The sequence below is a fragment of the Microtus oregoni genome, unplaced genomic scaffold (genome assembly GCF_018167655.1).
Source record: "Microtus oregoni isolate MIOR12 unplaced genomic scaffold, Mior012 000009F_ref0000495, whole genome shotgun sequence".
NCBI lineage: Eukaryota > Metazoa > Chordata > Mammalia > Rodentia > Cricetidae > Microtus > Microtus oregoni.
In genome coordinates this window covers 16,527,562-16,545,819 of record NW_024543068.1, presented here as the reverse complement: position 1 = coordinate 16,545,819, position 18,258 = coordinate 16,527,562, and the positions used below count along the sequence as shown (strand labels likewise).

The 18,258-nt window shown below is 42.7% G+C and overlaps 1 protein-coding gene across 1 annotated transcript in view; it reads left to right on the top strand.

Annotated features, from left to right (window-relative positions):
• Susd6 (sushi domain containing 6) overlaps positions 1-18,258 on the top strand; it is a 98,236-nt gene that overhangs the window by 74,393 nt on the left and 5,585 nt on the right. Inside the window, exons 3-5 of the mRNA XM_041658123.1 lie at positions 11,103-11,300; positions 12,318-12,456; positions 16,614-17,041. Coding sequence (XP_041514057.1) covers positions 11,103-11,300; positions 12,318-12,456; positions 16,614-17,041 — 765 coding nt within the window. The remainder of the gene's footprint in view (positions 1-11,102; positions 11,301-12,317; positions 12,457-16,613; positions 17,042-18,258) is intronic.

Genomic DNA, 18,258 nt, shown 5'->3' with positions numbered 1-18,258 from the left:
ATTTGTAGCACCAGGGACATAGTAAGTATTCGATAGATGATTTCTAAGTTAATGAAGTAACAATAGGATGAAGAGTTTTCATTTTTTTATTGTCTTCTAGGTAAAGGTTGTTAAATCTACTCTTTAGATAAGATTAAGGGATATTTCCATTTACTAAATGTTGCATTTGTATGTTGCTGTCTGTAGACATACAGAGTAGGGTAAGGCTTATCTGTAGGCACAAGTAGGTGAGGCTCTGTCAGATAATATCTCCTGACCAGGATTGTTAGACTGGCCAATCAAAAAAAGGCTTGCTAGAAGCTGGGTACAGTGGGATATACTATAATGTAGCTACTTGGAAGGTTGAGGCAGGAGGATCTCAATTTTGACTGTATAACAAGGCCTCATCTTAAAACAACAGCAAAGGCTTTCCTCTGCTTTCCAGAATTTAATAGTCACCAAAGGGAATAGGGTCATGAACTTCAGCCTGATTTAAAGCCTACCTGGTTGCATAGAGAGTTCTAGGCCAGCAATGGCTCTATGGTGAGACCCTGTCTTAAAAATAATAAATAAGCCAAGTGTTGTGGTACACACCTTTAATCCCAGCACTCAGGAGGCAGAGGTGGGCAGATCTCTGTGAGTTCCAGGTCAGCCAGGGAGACATAGACCCTATCTCAAAAAACCATAATACTAAATAAAACATTGAATTCAGACTGTGTAATTTGTCTAGACCCAAGGTTTTACAGATTAATTACAGATTGATTTTTGTAGTATGTATGTATGTATATATTTGTTTTGTTCTGTTTTAAGACAAAAATCTTACTGTGTAGCCTAGGCCAACTTTGAACTTTGTATCAACTTCCTCAAACACTAAGATTACAGATCTATGCCACCATGCCAAGCTCACAAATTGCTGTTTTGAGGTTGCTTTATGTGATGGTCAAGGGACACATGCCAGAGCCAGACTGATTAAGTACAGGCTCATAGAACAGGCAAATCCTAGACCTTTAGTAATGATCAGGCACTTGCTTTGGACTTTGCATGAGTTTAGACTAGATTGACTATAATTCAAGCCCAGTCTGATCTTCATAGTGAGTTCCAGGCAGCTACTGCTGTCTCAAAAAAAGAAAAGAGAGAAATTTAAACTAGTCCTGAAGAGATGGCTCAGTAATTAAAGAGTACCTCCTGATTTTGCAAAGGACCTGTGTTTGGTTCTTAGGACCCACATGTGGCTGCCCACAACCACTTCTACTGGCACCTGCACATACAGAGACAGACGTATACATACAATTTTAAATGAAAACTAAGTGTGGCTTCCTCAGAGAACAATACATGGAAGGAGGAGTACCAGGAAAGAGATAAGAAGAGTAAAGGCATTGCTGAGCCCGTACAGAGCAGCCTGATGGTCATCACTGGATGGCAGAAGGGAAGAGCAAACAAACCGTCAGACACGACTGGCACTGCTCAGTGGTAGTGTTTCCATAGTATTGTGAGGCCCTTGGTCAATCCTCAGCAGCACAAAACAACAAAGAAACAAAAGACCCCACAACCCCCAATAACAGTACAAATACTCTCACTGTTCACGATCAGCTGACATAAATTCTTCTTGTGGGACATGCAGACCATGATTTTATGGTGATGTATATGTGAGACAAGGTGATTCATGTTGATAAATGCTATTCTCTTCCTCATTTGCACAAGAGAGACTAAGTTTGTTTTACATTTAAATGTATGCTTCTTAAATGGATATACCTAGACATTACTTTTAGATGGTAGAGGAAATGAAGCTACAACTTTGACCTTTATATGATGCCTCTAACTCTATTTTTCCTGGAATCCCTCAGTTTATTATCATAGTTACCCTCTGACAGTGAGCAGCTGTCTATGGCATCCTCCTCCATCAGACAGCTTAGGTAGGAGCTAGGATGAGGAGATGAGACCGGGTAGCCATTGCTACTGAGAAAAAAATAAACTCCTTTGATTTCTCTTGACCTTTCTCTACCACCCAAAGGTAGTACAATAATATGTTAGCACGCCCAGAATATCCTGACTCCTTAGCTTTGTGATCATCTTTCCATCCTGGGCATAGAGAACAGCTGTGAGCTGTGCTCCATAGCTAACTGAGCGGGGAGAGACGGGTGGCTAGCAGTGTTGGCTGACTAGATTGGTGGCCTGGCCTGGAGTAGCAGGATAAAGGAGAATACCCTCATGCCTGACCCTTCTTCTAGCAATCATAACACTGGGAAGGGAAAAGGACCCAACCCAGCTGTCAATCTGTTCTCCCATCCTTCCTGGGCTGTGAAAACAAGAGGTGAAAGGCTAACAGAACATATGGAGGCCATTTGTCAGCCAAGTGCAATCTAAGCTCTGCAGCTGAAAGGGGAAGGGGAAAGGGGGCTGGCTCATCTGCTGAGATGGTGCAAAGGACGAGCAAAGGAGTTTCCATCCTGCTGTTTTCTGCCAGTCCGCTCTATGTAGCTTCAGAGCCTGTTCTGGAACTAGCTCCTGTAGACCAGGCTGGCCTTGAACTCACAGAGCTCCACCTGCCTCTGCCTCCTCTCCAGTGCTGGGATTAAAGGCGCGCACCACCACCCGGCTCTGAAATAGTCCCTTTTTTATGTAAGTCTTTGTCCTGCCCCATTCAAAACTCAAAAATATGGGGTTTAGCTTACTTACTCTGTAAAGTAAATGTAAAAATGTTTTAGTGCCTATTATATGTGCATCATTTTCATGAATGTTGTTTTTATTAATTGGCTCATTACACTGGTAGAACTAGATATTGCTGTCGAATAAGGCTCAGAGAAAGACGGGGCGGTTGATAGGTCACAGAGTGGATCCTTGGGTCAAACTCAGATTTATTTGTTTGACACCTAAGACCATACTCTGACCCTTTCTGGTCTGATCCTGTTAGGCAGGCAGTGTGTTTTCATGATTAGCTAGGGGCTGATTTAGAGAATAAGAGATTTATTTACTTGCAGAGAGATTCGGTTATGTGGCCCATTCTAGTTAGAAGCAAGACAGTGTTTGCAGTGAGTAAGCTTTTGCAAGCTCTATACCATTTTCTATTAAGTATTTACTATCTGTCACTCGGGACCAAACCAAATCCCTGTCCTATAGTGTGGACAGATGGGTGGTGGCTCTTAGTGAAGAAATGGAGAAAGGGTGATTTGTGGAAAAATAAATTAAAAAAATGATATAGTAGTAGTTTATTAAGAGGAATGGAGTTGTTACAGAAACAGAGGGAAAATAATAAAAGTTTCTGCTTACTGAACACTTAGTATGTAACAGACCCTGTGCTTGTCCTATATATTTGAATTAATCTTCACAGCAACCATATGAAGTAGACATCTTTGTATCCCTGTTTCAGATGAGGAAACTAAGGAATAGATCTTTCCAAGACTGTAATGGGTAACTTTTGAAGGCAACAAACAAATTAGACATCTAATTTTGTACCCACACTAACAAATTCTAGCCTGTGCTCTCTGGCAGTGGCTAGAGAGGTGTTCAAAGAGCTACAGCCTTGGAACCCCAAAGCATAAAAGTAGGAATTTCAGCTGGCTGTGTGTGCTTTAAGGTTACGATCCTTGGCCAAGGAGAACAACACTTTATTCTGAGTGACTAAGGAGTTTTTGTGACTTTCTCCAAGTAATAGGAGTTTCCATGTTTGAGACAGTAAAAGAAAATACTTCTCCTTCTGAGGCTACTGGTTATAAAAGAGAGGGAAGGAAGGAGGGGGGAGTCTGGTCCTAAAACAAGGACAGTCTCTCAGCTAGACTTGTCTGCCAGTTGCCGATGTCCCAGAGCAAGGCTTGAGCTAGGCCTTTCTTAGGAAGATGATGGGGCCTGAGATGGGCTATAGTGAGACAGCCTAGGTTTCTGTGGTTCTTCCCTGTGTCCTTCAACCCAGCAAGTGTCACACCCTCAGAAAGGCTTGGGCTACGACAGGCGGACCCTACCCACAGTGTATGTGGAGTGTAGTAATTGGGGCGGCGGGGCTGCATTCCCAGCACCCTGGCCACCTGCTCGGCTAGCTTATGCCCCAAAATAATTACACAGACACTGTATTCTTTTAAGCACTGCTTGGCCCTTTAGCTCTAGCACTTACAGGCTAATTCTCACATCCTGATCAACCCATCTCTAATAGTCTGTGAGAACCGGTCTTACCGGGAAGATTCTAGCCTAGTCCATCCTGGGTTGGAGCTTCATGCCGTGTGTCTGCCCGGGAGCGGGGCATGGCTCATCCCCGGAGCGGGGCATGGCGTCTCTCTCAGGAGTCTGCTCTGGAGAGGAAAGATGTGGAGACTCTGACCTCACTTCCTCTTCCTCCCAGCATTTTGTTCTGTTTACTCCACCCACAGGGCCAAGCAGTTTCTTTATTGGCCAATGACCTTCCTCCATCAGTGGAGTTCTCTAAGAAAAGAGATTCGGACTGGACAATGGCCTTCCTGTCTGACTGCTAGGAAGGTTTGTTTTATATGAAAAGGTTGCAATGGCTTGAGAAATCATCCTGATTCCCTTTCTCTGCAGCCTGTTTTAGGTTTTTGACTTCTCAAGTGTTGATCACAATGCAGAAGGCCAGGAAAGCCATTCAGAAGCAGTCCTTGGGTGTCTTCTAAGTAATGAGGGTTCTGTTTTCTGGCTCCCACATCAAGCCTGTGGCAAAAATCTGCTCCATTGAAGGAGCTCTTTCCTGTATAGAAACAAGGTGCTGCCAGCCCTTCATACTCGGGTCAGCTTAAAACCACTGTAGAAGTTTTATAAATGAACCTCTCAGAGGTGTGAGGTTAACCACATCGTCAACTTCAGACAGATTTTCAGTGACCCTGATCAGAGGTGTTTTAGTTTAGTGCCTTTGTGTGCTGAAACAGGCCTAGAAGTGACTTAAGTGTATGCTTACAACGTCCAGATTGACCTTGTTGCTGAACTTCTCCCTGAGGCACCTTTGACAGGTTGAGGTTTGGAGGAGAAGCTAGTCAGTGAGACCCTCTGATACGTTGCACCAGCCTTACCTGCTCGTTAGCACTGAACAAGTATCCTAACCTCTCTTCCTTACTTTCCACATCTGTATTGTGCTATGAGTATATTTAAGATAAATTTGTATATGCACACGCACGTGAGTGCGTGTGTGTGTGTATTGTGAAAGATAAAGGAATTCCACTTGTAAACTGCTTAAAATAGTGCCTGGCATGTATCAGTAAGCATGAGCTGTTAAGACTCAACTTGTGAAGGATATCACAGAAACTTTTGACCATCACTAGATGGTCTTCTTTCTGTATTTATAATGCTCTAATTTCAACTTGTCTGGGATGCTTTTTGCCTTCTCTTTGAACAAGCATGTGCAGGTCAGCCTTGGGGAAAGTATTTCAACTCAGAAGAGTCTCTTTGTCCTCATATGTAAAATGCATCATGGAAAAGGAACTCAGGAAAGTGGCTTAGTGCTCCTAGACAGCTGTGTACTGTAACTACTGTTTCCTGCACAAAACAACATTGTAGTGGTATAATGTTTGTATTTTAATAAATAAAGGTTGCCTGAAGATCAGAGTGCAAAGCAGCCACACTAGTCAACTATACAGACCAGGCATTGTTGGCACACACCTTTCAACCCAGCAGTCATACTAGTTAGCCCTAGGGGGTGGGCAGTTGTGGTGCACACCTTTAATCCCAGCACTAGAGAGGAGTGTAAGATGGGAGGAAGGAGACAAGTCTCGGTCTCGGTCTGAGGATTTGTGGAGACAGGATTGCTCATTTCTATCTGAGTTAGAGTGGCTGGTTGCTTTGCTTTTCTGATCTTCAGCTTGAGCCACAATATCTGTCTCTGGGTTTTTATTATTCGTGCTACACAACATATTTGAACAGCTTTACTTTCCATAATCCCCTTGTCTTTTCTCTGGCTCTACTGCTAGTAAACTGGAAGTAGAAATTGAACCTTTACACATGAAGAAAGAGTTTTACAAGTGAATAGATAGTCCTCTTCTAAATAACCTTAAAGGGTCCTCTGTGTGAAATGCTGAGTTTTTGCATGACTGCTTTTTTTTTTCAGGAGTGGGGGAGGCACTCACTGTATCTCACTGTATAGTCTAGGCTGTGTCCTCTTGAACTCAGAATCCTCCTGCTTCAGCCTCCTGATGGTCGAATTATAGGAGTGTGGCCACCACACATGATCATGTCTCATACTCATCATATAGATCTTTGCTGGTTTATTTTGGGGGGGGGGTCCACAAACCTATCTTCCAATATTTAGCCAAGAACTCCTTTCACTAAGACTCTGCTGACCATTAACTTAAGCCTTTCCTAGCCCTGTTGTTAGCTTTCAGTTATTGTGACAAAGTCCTTGAGAAAAGCAACTTAAAAGGAGACAATGGCTCACCATTCCAGCCCACAGTCATTTGAGCCTGTAGCAAGGAAGGGAAAACATGATGAAACAGCTCTTTTCTCCTGGGGGTAGCCAGGAAAAAGAGAGACAGGTGTAAAGTGGAAGGGGAGGAAGGAGGTCATGCTGCTAACAGGCCAAGGAATTTAGACCCTAGGTTCTATTCATACTGTTATGTTCTTTCTTGTTACTTCTAATTGTTTTCTGTAACTATAGCTCAATAGGGCATTTACAGTACTACCCCAGCCCTGCTCCAGTGATTACTGAGACTTGGGCCTGGGACCTCTTTCTCTTCCCCTCCCCGACTGTCATCCCCAGAAGAGCTTCTCTCTGGCAATCTTCCTTCAAATTAAACACTTTTTTTTTTAAGATTTATTTTTTATTTTATGTGTATGAGTGTTCTGCCTGCTTGTAGTCTGTACATCACATGCATAAAACATCTGTAGAGGCCAGAAGAAGGCATTGAATCCCTTGGAATTGGAGTTATAAAGGATTGTGAGATACCCCATGCGCTGCTAGGAAAGGAACCCTGATTTTCTGGAAGATCAGTCATTGCTCTTAACTGCTGAGCCATTTCTCCAGTCCTCTAAACACCTGTTTCTTTGTGCTCATTTGTATCCCGAATGATAACACATTTTAGTGTGAAACTGTGTTACTGCAGACCTCCAGTGAACACTTAAACACAACGCAGTTTGTTAAACCTGAGGCTCCTGTGTTTGATAGTGTAATATTTTCTTGGTGGCTGTTAGCCAGAAACCTCTTTTGTTTAGTCTTTTGAAAACACGCTGGATATTTTACTTTAAATGTTTGCCAGCCCTTCTCACCTCTAATCCCTTAGAGTCTGGGGGCTGGCTACATACCCCTACTTTCTATAGCTTCCTACTTGTCTGAAAGGGTTCAAGTATTTGTTCTGTTTACCCCGAGGCCCTTCCTGGAGTTTTAATTTTGCTTGTTGAGCTGTTATAAAAATTTGCTGTAATTTGTCTCTTTCCTGAAAGACTGGGCACCAGAACAACAAAAGCAGGACATTTAGAAGGGCTTTTGGGTTCTTGTTGGCTTTTGAGGCATGTGTGAGGCCAAGGTGAACCTGAAGCAGAAACTTGGCTGGATCAGTTCTCTCTAACTTATGTTCCCAGTGCTGCCTGGCTAGAAGGTCACTGAATGCTCACAGCGTATTATGTTAGCTTCCCCTGGAGACACTGCCTTCTGATAGGTCAACCCCTTCCCCTGAGGGTTTACTTTGCTATGTGAAAGTATACAAAGAATTATCAATATCTGTCATGTACTTAGCATAGGACAAGACAGTTTCAGATATTGCTTTACTTGAAATTTATGGAGCTGAGTGTTCCTTTTGAGAAAGTTTCAGAGGAGACAAGCCATTTAACACTAGGGCCCTAAGTATGTGTGGGAGATGATAGAGTTCAGAGACAGCAGCTAGGAGAATGAATCTTTTCCCCTGTAAGTCGTCTGGCTTTCTAGCCCTCTTAAAAATTAACTAATATTGCCAAATCAGATGAGTTCATTGTATTCCCAGGGTTAAGAACAAAGCTTGAAATTCCCTCTTTGTGTGAGGAATTTCCCAAGAAAATCTGAAGGATAGTTTGTCAGCCTCCTGGCCAGGACCACGGCTTCCCAAAGTTGCTGAGTATTTCATCTGCTTTGTGGGCTTTGGTTTCCCTGGATGGTCTTCCCTTTCCTGTGAACTTCAGGCTTCACTGAAGGCCTATATTTTATCTTTCCTGTGGCCACATTCCCTCTTTGGACTAAAGAACATTTTGCATGTGTACCATTGATACCTCAAAGTGGCTTTGCCTGTTGTTTTCTGACCCTTTAGTCTAAAGCTTCTTTATTTTCTTGAACCCGGGTCTGTTTTGATGCTGAAGTTGCTGTATTCCAGCTTGCTACCTTTGAATGACTTTCATAGATAAACACAAAATAATTTTTAAACCAAGTTTATTTTTGTTATATTGCTGAAATAATCTGATCCATCTTAAATTAGACTGATCTGTTTTTGTTAAGAACCTTAAACATATAGCAAGCTTCTCTTATTGTGAGTCAAGGTCCTTGCTAAGGTTTTTGTTAATCAGTTTAGGTAAATTGGGATACTTTGAATTCTCTAGGTTTAACTTATATTCTCTATTCTCATTGCATTTGTTTCAAATTACCCCTCCTCTCCTGATGAAAAGAAGCGCCACTTCTCCCAGAGTTGTTCTGAGCCCCCATACAAGCTGTTATTTTTGCTGCTCTATGCTCTCTCTCTTGAAGTAAGAATCCCATTCTTTGGGACATATTAGAATAAGTCTGCATGCGGAGATTTTCTTAAAAGCATAAGGGGAAACTACATGCTGAGTGTCTTTGGAAGGAACTGATTGGCCAGAGCACAAGGGGAAGCCTGGCTTTTACTGTACACCTTATTTTTTTTAACTTTAAGCCACATATATGCTGAGATCCTGTCTATTTATGGGATTTATAGAGGAAAAAATATGTAGCAGAATAGGCATGGCCTTAGAATCCTAGCCTTTCCTCTGAGAGCCTTTTCCAAGCTCGCTGGAAAAGCCTGTGGGTTCTGCCTGCTTTCAGGAACTGCCCTGAATGTTCAACATTAATTATGCCCAGGAAATGAAACAATTATGTACAGTCTATAGAGAAACAAGAGTCAGTCAGAAGGTCTGAGGGGGGTTTACTGCTCTGAACAAAAGATAGAAAATGAAATAGTAAAGCAGCTGGTTTGTTGGCCAGCTCTCTGAATGACTTGGCCACCACTTTGAATACTACGGAAATACATACATTCACTTCCTTCCTGTTCAGTACTTTGAGCTGTGTAGGTGGTAGGGATATCAGAGGTGTGTCCTTTAAGGGGATAGGGCCTCATATTTGGATTCATCTTCTAATTCCATAGTTGCTGTCAGACTTATTGATCCTTTGGCAACTTTTTAAATTAGCAACTTTTTTTTTCTTTTTCTTTTTTTTTTTGGTTTTTCGAGACAGGGTTTCTCTGTGGTTTTGGAGCCTGTCCTGGAACTAGCTCTTGTAGACCAGGCTGGTCTCGAACTCACAGAAATCCGCCTGCCTCTGCCTCCCAAGTGCTGGGATTAAAGGCATGCGCCACCACAGCCCGGCAAATTAGCAACTTTTAAAAAATTGTTGAGCTGAAACTAGCTCAGTGGTAGAGTATATACTAGTATGTGTAAGGCCCTGAAATCAAAGTATTACCAATGGAACAAATAAATGGAAAAGTGAATGGGAGTGTCTGAGTGATAGATGCTTATCTAGCATGTACAAGTCCCTGGTTCAGTTCCAAGTAAAACCCAAGGAAAACTATAAATGTACTTAAATGACAAAACAAGAGAAAATGGCATATTCCTACCTCTAAGGATGTGCAGCCTGAGGGTGAGGGTCTTTTTTGCATCTAATATCTTCCTCCTGCCAGACTTGAGTCAATCTGCATAATAGCATTCTGGGTCAGAGTTAGTGGGAGGCTACAAGGTTATGTCTACTGAATGTAGTCTGGGGTTTTCACATGGAAGTGAGCCAGGGCTTTATCTTGATAGTCAGACACTCTTGTGCAATTCCCAGTCACTCTGGGCCTTTTGGAGGAAGTGAGAAAAGGAAAGATCATTCTGATTCCCACACAGATGTCTCTGTGATACAAGGGATAGGCTGGCATGTAGTCAGCAAAACTGAATTTCCTTTGGAAAAATCTGTGTTGTATCTTGTGTTTGTAAAACATTTAGAAAGTTGGAGGTCATGAGTGCCTGGTCATACTGCCTTCTCCCAGGCTAGCCGTTCACGGATTCCTTCATGTTACGCCTGGACTCCTCAAGTATAGCTAGAAACACCCCCCTTGCATTACGTGTCTTGGAATTCAGTTCTGTAATCTGTCTGAAATAGAAATAATTCCCTTCTCCTAAGAGCTGCTGAGACCTTCCAGATCCTAAGACGCTGTGACAGCTTCTCTAAACCACAGTCCCACAACACCTACACCTTGTTTGCCATCTTAGTTGACCAGACTGAGGGAGTGAAAGGATGTGATCTTGGTACACATAACTTTATAAATCAGTCAGCTCATGGGAAGAAGAGCTCAGGGTTAGAATCAGAAGACCTGACTCTGGTCCCCAAGTTGACATTCACCCTGCCCTAATCTTGGCTAAAAGTTGCTTCCCTTTGTGGGATTTAATAGTCTCATTGTCAGAGGGAAGAAATGATAATTATTGCACAGAACTTTAAGAGATGATGATGACTTTAAAACTAGATTGTCATACCTAGAGGAGAAATGTGGGGTTTATTGTGGGAAGTGAGCCTGACAGACAAGAGAAGGTGTACAAAGCTTGGGAAACCTCCCAGGAAAGCTTTCTGGAATCTTCTCAGAAGCCAAACTCATGTTTCAATTACATCAGGGAGTCCTTCCTGGAATTGTTGTAAACAACCTAACACTTGCCATAATGAGTTTGCCCATGCTTTATCCTCACTCAGCCTGACTCACTGTTAGTAGGCACTGTTAGAATCACGTCCAAATTACAGCAGGTACAGAACTTTTCTGGAGTCTGCTGGCCAGTGGGGAGTAGAGAAATGCTGTAAGAACCCAGACTGCCAGATGCACTTCCCTCTCTGTCGGTGACAACTTGAATTCCATACTAGTTCAACAGGCTTTTCCAAGGATGGTTCTATGCTCTTAGTATTTCAGGACCATGCTACTGAAAGCACATGCCCATTGAAAGCCTCATTGTGATTCCATCTCCCTCTTTCTTTGCAGTGTGTCCTCTGCCCCCAGAGCCAGAGAATGGTGGCTACATTTGCCACCCCCGGCCCTGTAAAGACCCCTTGACAGCAGGCAGTGTCATCGAGTACCTATGTGCAGAAGGCTACATGTTGAAGGGCGACTACAAATATCTGACCTGCAAGGATGGCGAGTGGAAGCCGGCCATGGAGGTTAGCTGTCACCTCAGTGAAGGTCAGTCTACAAGTGAAATGGGGTAGTGCCTGGATCCTGCTTTTCTCCTAGTTTCTGGGGGAATGGTGCATGCTTTCTTGAGCCCTCCCTTGGCTATGTCTCCTCTTTCTTTGGTATTCCATGTCTTTGTGGATGTCATTGGAGTTGCTGGTGCGTGTCACCGTCGCATTCCACTGGACCATTGAGGAGTTCTGTGTCTTTAATGAGGCATCTGCCTGACTATGTAAAATTCTTTTGATGTCAGGATCTCTGTCTGTCTAGTCAGATGTTGATGACCTTGGGCTGTATTCTGTCCACTAACAGCAAGCAGCGAGCACAGCGCTAACACATTTTCCAGTATCTCTTCCATTTCATTTTTCCCTTGAAAGTGATGGTTTTGTTATGGAGCTCTGGCCTTGCTGTATAGACTCCTTTTTATTTACTGCCCTATCTTGTCTTGGATGACATAAAAATACAGATTCTTAGAGGAAAATGTGTGTTGTATGTTGTATGGTCTTTTCTCTTGCTTCACACTTGGGCTTCGAGACCAGAACATGCCTAACCCATAACACCTCAGAAGAGGATGGAAAACAAAATGGGGTTTACAATGAAGGCTGAGGGACTTAGGACAAGACCTTATTATTTGCCCACTTCTTAATTATCCTGCTGTATGGGGAAAATATAGTGGAATTCAAGGTGGTAGAAAAATGTGGCCCTTTTAATGGTTTGTGTTCACCAGCTTGCTATTGGTATTTTAAGAACTCCAGAGTTAAGTGAGTTTAGGTACCAGTTGAACTGAGTGGGTGGGTGGGTGGGGGGAGTTGGGGCGGATCTTACTCAGGAAACAGGAAAAGGAAATGTTTCCATAAACACCATACATACATAGGCCACTTTATAAGATTTTTTTCCTGAAAGGACCCAGCTGTAAAATAAATGTTTCTGTATATTATCATGTAGGGAATATTTGGCTACATCATCCATAGAGCTCATCTGTTATGTTTCTGGGTACCAAATGTTTGTGATGACTTGTTTCCTTAGACAAAGAAACGCACACGTCCCTTGGGGTCCCTGCGCTGTCCATAGTGGCTTCCACTGCCAGCTCTGTGGCACTCATTCTTCTCCTCGTGGTGCTGTTTGTACTGCTGCAGCCAAAGCTGAAGTCTTTCCATCATAGCAGGTGAGCACAGTGTTAGTCAACCATCTTCGTGAGACTGACCTTGGACTACTTACAGGTAGTTGTTGGCCTACAGCCTCTACTAGTCTGTATCTTAGGGAAGTGGAGAAGAGGGTCTGGCTGTATGTTAAACTCCTGGATATGCCTGGCACTGTAGTTTCGTTCACATACATTACTAATTTTGAACCTAATGGGAACATTACAGACAAAGAAACTGAGGCATTCACATTATATCTCAGGTTGATTGCAGAACTGAGATTTGAATCTAAATCTGTTCTACCTCAAGGCCATGGCATTTCCACTTGTCTCTGGAGTGTGGTTCTAGCAGCATTAGCATCACTTCTGAAATACTTGGAGCACAGTGCTAGGATTTATTGTTCTCTGTATGATGTTGATACATGATTGCATTTACAAGCTACCTCTTCCTGCTCCTGGCTTCTAATCCTTAGTGCACCTTGGTTTCCCCCAAGTTCTAATTTATTCAGTTCGGAGTGGGATTGTGACCTTATTATTTTCTAGAAAGCTTCTCAGATAATTTTAATATGTAACAAAAATCCAGGACCATGGTACCATTCTGAAATCATAAGAAGTGGGTTTTCTTCTCTGCAGATTCTCCTTTCCCTCTTATAGTGTATTATAATTAATTATCCTAGACTCAGGAGATGGGAGTGACAGGTGGGAGTAGTGCCCCAGTGGGAATGGGGGACTTTTCTCCTGCACTACCTTGGTGTCTATAGTTGCTCAGTGCTTGAGGGTACCTCATGCTTTGAAGAATAGGCCATTTATATTCATTCACGGTCCTACATTAGTCATGTTTTAGCTCTCAGGCAGAACAGTCTAGACAAAACCACATTCTATAAAATGCTCCAGATTTGGAACTTACAAATACAGACTACCCTGAAGTGAATTTCGGTATGGGAATGTGATTCTTCTTTCTTCCTCTTGTTTTGTTTAGAAGGAAGGAGGAATAGCAATTATTTTTAAAGAGGTATTTTGAAGGGAACTATTTAATTATATTTACTATGTAAGTGGGCATGTGCCATACCATGGTATACATGTGGAGATCAGAGGACAATATCCACTAAATAAATGAATATAATTTTTTGGGTTTTGTTTTGTTTTGTTTTTTAAGGCAGAGTTTTCCTTTGTAGCCATTGGTGTCCTGGAACTCACTCTGTAGAACAGGCTGACCTGGAACTCATTCTATAGAGCAGACTGACCTAGAACTCACAGATGCCTCCTGAGTATTGGGATTAAAGGCATGTGTAACCATGCCCAGAAAAAAAATAATTCTTTTGCAGTTTCTCATTCAGAAATCTCTGGGTACTTTTAGAGATGCTAATTGTCCTCGGTGTATACATGTTTGAATTAGGCAGCGTAGATTGTGTCTGCCAAGTACAAGTAAGGAAATCAGGAGCTAATCACTTGTGAGCAATGGTAATGTCGGTATAGGCTGACATCTGTTCTGTGCCTCTCAGTGTGGAAAACGAAAGAACTCCCTCATCTAGGTAGAGTTCTCGGTAAAATTTAACTTAAGTTCAATTATAATGAAAAATAATTACACACATCTAGGTATACATCCTCCTAGAAAGCTGGCCTGGGCACTTAAAAAATTGTCAGGGTCTTGAGGCTAGAGAGATGACCCAGCAGTTATGAGCACTGGCTACTCTTCTAGAGGACCTGAGTTCAATTCCTAGCATTCACATGATGGCTTACAACTATCTGTAAATTTAGTTCCAGGGCATCTGACACCTTATTCTGGCCTCTCAGGGTGTTGCTCCACATGGTGCCCCACATGGTACACAGACACATGCAAACAAAACAGTCATATACATAAAATAAAAGAATTAAAGTTTTTAAAAATATCATGTCTTAAAACTCTAGTGGATACTCTAGACTGATGGAAATGAAAGGGACAGGACAACTAAACACAGAGAGTATGCGTCTTAGGGTTGCTGATGCTGTGACAAAACACCAAGACCATAAACAAGTTAGAGAGAAAGGGTTTACACTTTCACATCCATAATCCTTCACTGAAGGATGCCTGGACAGAAATTTAAACAGAGCAGGAACCTGAAGGAAGGAACTCATGTTACGGCCATGGAGAAATACTGCTTACTGGCTTGCTCCTCATGGCTTGCTTTGCCTGTTTTCTTATGGAACCCAGGACCTCTAGCCCAGGGATGACTCCACCCACAATGGCCTGGACCTTCCCACATCAATTACTGATTAAGGAAATGCTCCGCAGGCTTGCTTACAGCTCAGTCTATGGAGTCCTTTTCTCAATTGGAATTCCCTCCTCTCAGATGACTCTCCTCTAGTGACTCAATCTGTGGATTGCATCCCCCTTGGGGGTCAAATGACCCTTTCATAGGGATCACATGTTAGACACAACATTACAGTTCATAACAGTAGCAAAATGACAGTTATGAAGTAGCAACAAATAATTTTATGGTTGGAGGATGGGGTTACCACATGAGGAACTGTACTAAAGGGTCACAGCATTAAGAAGATTGAGAACCACTATTCTAGCCTATGTCAACTTGACATAAAATTAGCCAGCACAGTATGTTTGATTCTGAATAAAATCAAAGAACAAAGCGGCAATGGATGATTTTGCGGACAGTTTGGGAAATTTGTATTATAGTGCACCTAAACCATTGTTAAGTTTCTGGAATGTAACAACACTGTAAGTTCTATGGGGAAAGAAGTCCTGAGGCTTATCCGCTTATACAGATTATGTCTTCAGCATGCTTTCAAACGATTCAGAAGGGAGAGAAGTGTGTATAGCAAGCATGATCCCCAGAAAAGGTGGCTGTATAAATCTCTCACAGTGTTCACTGAAAAGAAGCCAAAGGGGTTGTATGCCTAAACACAGAAATTTAGAGCTAAATCAGTGTTAAAGAGTTTATGTTATAGTCAAAATATTAAAATAAAAAGAGCCAGGCGATGGGTTACAAATGCCTTTCATCCCAGCACTCAGGAGGCAGAGACAGGCAGATCTCTGAGAGTTTGAGGCCAACCTGGCCTACAGAGCAAACTTCAGGACAGCCATGTTTACACAGAGAAATCCTGTCTTGAAAAGCCAAAGATAAATAAGTAAATAAAAAGTAAGCTAGGCCCTGTAATCTCAGCACTTGGGAACCTGAGGTAAAAGGACCCTCAAAGTTAGTCTGAACTTAAATAGTAGCAAGACATGTCTCTTTTAAAACAAAATCAGCTAGACATGGTGGTATATACTCTGTTCAAAAAAATAGAAATCAGACAAGTGGTTTCCATGCAAGTCAGGATAGTGGTGGTAAGATCCTTGTGGTAGTGAGGAAGTGGGAGTACTGGGATGGGTGCAGAGGATCTGGGCTTCAGTTCTGACCTCAGTAGGAGTCTACACCAGTGTCACCTTTGGATCATGCAGGGACCTGCATTTGGGTTAAAATTCACAATTTTATATGTGATATTTATTTATTTATTTATTTTTCCTGAGACAGGGTTTCACTGTAGCTTAGGTGCTTGTCCTGGAACTTGCTCTGTAGACCAGGCTGGCCTTAAAACTCACAGAGATATGCCTGCTTCTGCCTCCCAAGTGCTGGAATTAAAGGTGTGCACCACTACCGCCTGGCTATGGTTTTTGTTTTTTGGTTTTTTGTTTGTTTGTTTGTATTCTGTAGACGATCTGGCCTCAAATTTATAGAGATCTTCCTGCAACAGCCTCCCAATTATTGGGATTAAAGGCATGCACTACCATGCCCGGCAAGATGTCTGAGTATTTTACTTGTCTGTGTATGATATGTGGATGCTGGAATCAAATCCCAGGTCCTTTGGAAGAGTAGCCAGTGCTCTTAACCATTGAACCATCCTCTCCAACCCTAAGAACATTCTTTAAAAGTATGTAAAACTGGATTCAATCTCAAGTCCATCCCTTACCAGCTCTCAGACTGCCTAGCAGTTACTTAACTTCCCTGAGCCAAGCCTACATTCTTGGTGAATCCCTACATGAAAGGGCTCAGGTGAAGTTCCAGTCAGTGTTCTAAAGTGTTTAAAGCACTTCCTACTTGATGGCATATAATAAGTGCTGGAAAATGATGGATTTTATTGATACAATGTTATTGAGTCACCTCTTTGTTACTCAGATTCTTATTTTGTCTTGTTCTTTTCTAATGCAGGCGTGACCAGGGAGTTTCTGGTGACCAAGTCTCCATCATGGTGGATGGGGTCCAGGTTGCACTACCTTCATATGAGGAAGCTGTGTATGGCAGTTCTGGTCACTGCATGCCACCGGCTGACCCTAGAGTACAGATCGTTCTGTCGGAAGAGTCTGCACCTAGTGGGAGGAATGTGCCAAGGGAGCAGCAGCTGCAGGGCCAGGGTGCCTGCTCCTCTGCAGGTGGAGAGGATGAGGCCCCTGGCCATTCTGGGCTGTGTGAAGCCTGGGGTTCCCAGGGCTCAGAGACTGTGATGGTGCACCAGGCAACTACATCATCCTGGGTGGCCGGCTCAGGGAGCAGCCAGCTGACACACAAAGACACTGCAGATTCAGAGAACAGTGACATACAAAGCCTTTTATCCCTCACATCAGAGGAGTACACAGATGGTAAGTGGTCTTTGCTAAACATGGATTATTGCTGGGAATGGGGAAGCCCTGTGGGCCACTATGATAATTGGTATATTTTCACACACACACACCTCCCTAAAAAAGATAATAGCCAGAGTACAAAGTAGAATTTGGTCCTCAGAATGCCAGGTAAAGCTTTGGGCTCTCCTAGGGAGACTTCATTGAATTTCGATGGCTCTAGAGTCTAATGCTGTCCACAGCCATAGTCTTCGCTAACCCAGCTAGATGGAGTTCAGGATATAGAGCTGTTAAAAGTTTTGTGTTCATGGAAGGCAGAAAATAACAAGGAGACCTTGGGCTGTACTGCTGAGAAAATTGTAGTCTACTTGTCTTGTAGAGAAGATTGCTGCTTCACTTTACACAGGAGTATATTGCTGGTTTCCTTGTGCTGTCCAAATCATTTAGGCTTGAGTGTAGGTATTTATGACTGTCCCCACGTTAGAGATGGAGAAATTGGAACCAGTTTCACTTGTCATTTATCCACTGGTAACTGACAGCTGAGAGTTAAAGCTAAATGACTGTGACCAACCAAGATTTTTTTTTAATACTTATTTATTTATTATTACCAACCAAGATTTTTAACCTCAGTCTGTGAGGGCTCCCAGGTAACTCTAGCTCCTTTGTGTCAGACTGGCCATAGAGTGCAGTGGTTGTCTACTCACAATCTACCTTTGCTGGAGCCTGGGGAATTTAACTAACATTTGAATCTGTCACTTTAAAGAATATCTATAGACGAATCTCAGTATAATTCAGGATTCAGACAAAGCTTAGAAGCTCCCTGTAGATAGTAACATTTTGTGCCTTTCTGAAAGAGCCAGAAGAAACTTCACAGACCCTGTGTGCTAGAGAGAGGCCATGTCAGACATTTAGAAATGTGTCTATCAGTAGCTTGCCTTAGTTGCTCTTTGTTGGAAAGAGATGGCAAGGGCCCTGTAATAACTGATCCAGTTTGGATGTGACAGTTACCTCTGGACCCTTGGGTACATCTACTACTAGCCTTGGCTAAGGACGCATGGCATCCTTTATCTTTCCTCAGGAGCCAAGGAGGTTCCTTGTTTGTGTTTTTGGTTCAGGCACTTTTGTTTGTTATTTTGTTGTTGTTTTCGGAGACAAGGTCTCTCTGCATAAGCCCAGGCTGCCTCAGAAACCATTGTCCTTCAGCCTCAACCTCCCAAGTGGCTAATCACAGCTGTCTC